The sequence below is a fragment of the Prosopis cineraria genome, unplaced genomic scaffold (assembly GCF_029017545.1).
Source record: "Prosopis cineraria cultivar Desert tree isolate PC_DT_omini unplaced genomic scaffold, ASM2901754v1 PC12, whole genome shotgun sequence".
NCBI classification, from domain to species: Eukaryota; Viridiplantae; Streptophyta; class Magnoliopsida; order Fabales; family Fabaceae; genus Prosopis; species Prosopis cineraria.
In genome coordinates, this window is record NW_026555343.1 from 42478871 (window position 1) to 42483231 (window position 4361).

The window sequence follows — 4361 nt, forward strand, 5'->3', positions numbered from 1 at the left end:
TAGCTGATTTTACCCCAATACTTTTGCCAGGATTGACCATATTTATTCTTCAAACATACTCCATTGACACCTCCAGTCATCACAAGAGCTGCAAATTAACCTTACCTTTTCTTGTAAAGAGAACAATCTTTTTCTAACAAATTGTTCGAGAAAATGTCTTACCTTATCAAGTGTCTCTCCAGTTCATTTGAGAAATCAAGGGGGCCACTTAGTTCTGGGATTTGTCTTCATCACCTGCCACCCAAACTAGTATCTTGTACTTTTTTTGTCCTCTCCGCCAGCAACTTGCCGACAGACAACTGTAATTCACAGTGCTAGTGTACATTATGTGCCTCAAGTTTCGGTCAAGGATAACCCAATATACTCACACACACAAACATACACGAGCAGATCCAGCATCTCTTAGTTTGGGCGTCGAACTCGTATTTTCCGGTTCTATCTGACTCTTGAAGCGATCCCCGGGTTATATGATTGGAAGTTCTGAACTTTGGAATTATTTAATTTAAATATGAATGACTGTCGCAAATACTAAAATCAATGCAAAGTCCCGGAGAAAGGGAATTTTGCTGGACGTTGAGCTATCAAGTTTACAAGAAGATGGTGATGATAACGTCCCTGGACCAACCACCACCTTAGCCAACAACCACCAAATTCGAATCTTCATAATCAAGAGACTAATGCCTCGGAGCTACCTTACTGTTGTTGCTTTCTATTCACATTTTCTTTCTTGTTCTTGAGTTTTCTAGCTGGCATTTTTCTCAGCCTTGGTTAGATCTCAACTGGGACACTGTATGAATGGCAAATTTCAGATCTTGGACTCCGATATGGATATCTTTTTTCGGTCTGGTTTTTCCGAATCTTGTGCTGAACTTCAAAGTCATGGCATCAGCAGGTGATAATGGTGGAACTGGTTCTGCAACAGAAAGTACTTGCAAGAACACGAATTATCAAAGCTTTCTCCCTCCACCATATCAGAACATATCTCATATGATATGTAGACCTGTGTGGAATACGTATGAATTGAGGGTAAGTTCTTCAGGCTGCATATACATGTCTAATAATTGGTTGTCGGTTGGGCCATTTCTCCATTCAACGTTTCGTAAGACACTAATACTATTGAAAACAGAGTCTTCCTTTACCTGTTCTACTACAATTATTCTAAAATTACGGCTGTAATTTTCATGATTTGTTAAATTTTGCATCTCACAGCTGTCCCTTTTCGTCATACTGCATTAGAATTTACTAGGCAGCAAAACCTGTATGAAACTTGAATCTTTCTGATCTGGACATTCGTAACAGTCATGATAGAACATGTGCGAATTTTTGAAGTTATGCATCTAAACAGTCCTATATCAGTGTTCCGTTATACGCAGAAACCTGTTTTTAATTCACATGAATTAAGGGCAAGTTCAAACAATATTAGACTACTAATGTTGATTTTGGGTCTAGCCCATTTTCAGAATGTATGTACCCTAAGAAGCTGAAGTTATTGGAAAAAGTTTCTTTTAATCTGTTCAATTGCAGTGATTCTGAAATCATGGCTAAAATCTCTGCTAGGAAAAAGTTCAAGGGACGGATAGGTTGTTCTCACTGATAGAATGGTGGATGCTTCTTCTTCTTCTTCTTCTTCTTCTTCTATTTTTTGTTTGGGGGGGGGGGGGGGACTGATTTAGTGGATTATGCCATCAAACAACGGATTATCGTAATGAATGTGTGTGTGGGGGCGTGCGTGTGTGTTGTAACAGAAAAAAGATAGAGGAAAATAGAAGACGCAAAAGGGAGATATGGGCATCATATTCAATAAAATTCTTCTATATCACAGTCTCTCCAAATCAATCCACAAATGTAGATGATTTAAGCTGATGTTTTTATTGCTGACTTGTAAGCTTTGGACTGCAGTTCACCCAAAATGATCCTCAGACCACAACTATTATACTATCTGCCCCCTACACAATTGGGTGGGTAGGAATTGGGTTTTCAAAAGATGGGATGATGGTTGGTTCTAGTGCAATGGTGGGATGGATCAGCCAACATGGTCATGCAAAAATCAAACAGTTTTATTTGCGGGGCAGAAAATCGTCAGAAGTAATAGCAGACAAAGGAGAAATGCCTCTCAACAACGTTCCTGCTGCTGTGGCAACTGATGGGGCTCAAATTCACTTGGCATTTCAGTTGCAAACCACAACTCCACTTGGGAGGCAACCCATTTTGATGGCTTTTGGTGCTAAAACGCCACAGAACCATCACCTCTCAAAGCATGTTGATAAAACAGCTATTGTGTTTGATTTCTCTTCAGGTGCAAAATGAATTCTCCACCACTCTCTTTTATGATAGAGCAGTGCATGCTCTGTTTCATTCTATTTTGCTGCAAAAGTCATGTGATAATAAGTTTTTCATTGGCCAAGTTTTTCTAAGGAAGTACTCGTTTTTGGATCATTTTGAAGAGAGATGCTTAGAATATTTCTAGATTTAGTGTTAAATATGTGGACTGTTTTTTGTTTAAATACCTAAAAACTCTTAATTTATTAACACTACGTATAAGGACATCCTGTTAACTAAGATTACTGTGGCTCAAATCTGAAACAGTCTAGTATGTTAAAGTTTCATATATATTGTTAGCTAGGAATGTTTGAGGCATTTGACCCTTGAATATGGCGTTTCAACTGACTTCGAAAGTCCGAATATGTGAATCAATACTTTTCTTAAAGCACACCATAAACAGCTTGAATGGTGGCATATTTTATAAGAAACTTGCAGCTTCCTGTAACTTTTCCAAGCAGAAATTAGACCAACCGTTCTTTTCCACAGGTTCCCAGGGTTCTGTATCCAATAACTTGATTCAAATGAGGAAGAGCCATGGAATAGTGGGCATAATAGGCTGGGGTCTAATCTTACCTAGTGGGGCAATCATAGCAAGATACTTCAGACATAAGGATCCCTTATGGTTCTATCTGCACTCAGTGATTCAGTTTGTAGGGTTTGGATTTGGTCTTGCCACAGTCCTTCTTGGGTTACAGCTTTATTCCAAAATGCAAGTTCATATACCAGCTCACAGAGGAATAGGCATCTTTGTCCTTGTGCTAAGCATTCTTCAGGTTTGCAACTCACCCATGTCTCTAACACCGAGAATTTTCAAGTCACACTTTTTGCATTGTTAATAACAACATTGACAAAAGCTTTTATGAGGGCAGATCTTAGCATTCTTCTTGAGACCAAACAAAGACTCCAAGATTCGCAAGTATTGGAACTGGTATCACAGTTGGTTTGGGCGATTGGCTCTATTCTTTGCAGCCTTGAACATAGTGTTGGGGATGCGAGCTGCAGGGGCAGGGGGTGATTGGAGAATAGGCTACGGATTCTTGCTTAGTATAGTAATTGTTGCAATCATAGTTTTTGAAGTTTTGGCTTACTTGCAAAGGAAGGAAAGGCGTTCTCTGCCTCCGAGCATCCAAATGGACCATAATGGAGTTGCTTCCATTCCAAGTAACCTAGCCAAAGGTATGTTCTTTCCTGGCTCAGCTTTTAACTCCATGTTTCTTTTTATTGAAGAAACACTCATCCAAAGATGGCGTCAACATCAATCTGATACTACAGAGATGGTGCCATGGAATAATTGGCGCTCCAAAAGATTGTTGAGCATCATTTTAGCATGTTTGAAAATGTGAAATTAGAACAGGTTCAATTTATACCATCTTTCAAAGATCAAGGAGGAGTTTTTGACTTTTGTCTATTATCCTATGTGGAAATTTAAGTAGATTCAATTGTCAAAAATATAAACAAACCAAATCAATCATCATTTACAATCTACACATGTCAATTAAAAAGTCTTAGGGAAGTATAGCTCGCTTATTTATATTTTGATTCATAATTGAGCAACTTACAAAATCTTTAAATGCATATCAAATCTACTTTTACTAGCTTACAGTATTCTACACTATGTTGATGGAGCAGGGTGAATGTGATTTGCTGCTAGTTTTGGGCATCCAGACACAGTAAATTGTCAGATTGAATCATGGCTTTCATCATGTTATCTGTTTGAGATATATGATTGAATCTGAACTTCGACACTATAGAAGCTATTCTTTGGGTGAAATCTCTTGGTACGGATACATAGAAGGTGCTTGTATAGATAACAAATTAAAGTGAGAAGATTTGCCAAGTTGGTTTGGTACAACCTCCTTTTTCCACTTGAGAAAACGATTGGACCCCCTTTTTGGTTTTGGTTTCTTTGTTGGGTTTTTGCTGCTTGGGCGAGAGAAAGAGCAAGCAGTTGTTTTTGCATGTAATGATTATTTTCATTTGTCATGTTTTAAAAATATTGATTTTTGACAATATCATAAAATTGTTTAATTTTATTGAAA

The 4361-nt window shown here is 38.1% G+C and overlaps 1 protein-coding gene across 1 annotated transcript; it reads left to right on the forward strand.

Moving 5' to 3' along the window:
* The first annotated feature begins 359 nt into the window (after positions 1-359).
* LOC129288634 (cytochrome b561 and DOMON domain-containing protein At3g61750-like) lies at positions 360-4361 on the forward strand. The gene is made up of 5 exons (XM_054925306.1): positions 360-1026; positions 1900-2296; positions 2809-3095; positions 3192-3498; positions 3952-4361. The coding sequence occupies exons 1-5, from the start codon at positions 796-798 to the stop codon at positions 3954-3956; spliced, it is 1227 nt and encodes a 408-aa protein (XP_054781281.1). The 5' UTR covers positions 360-795; the 3' UTR covers positions 3957-4361.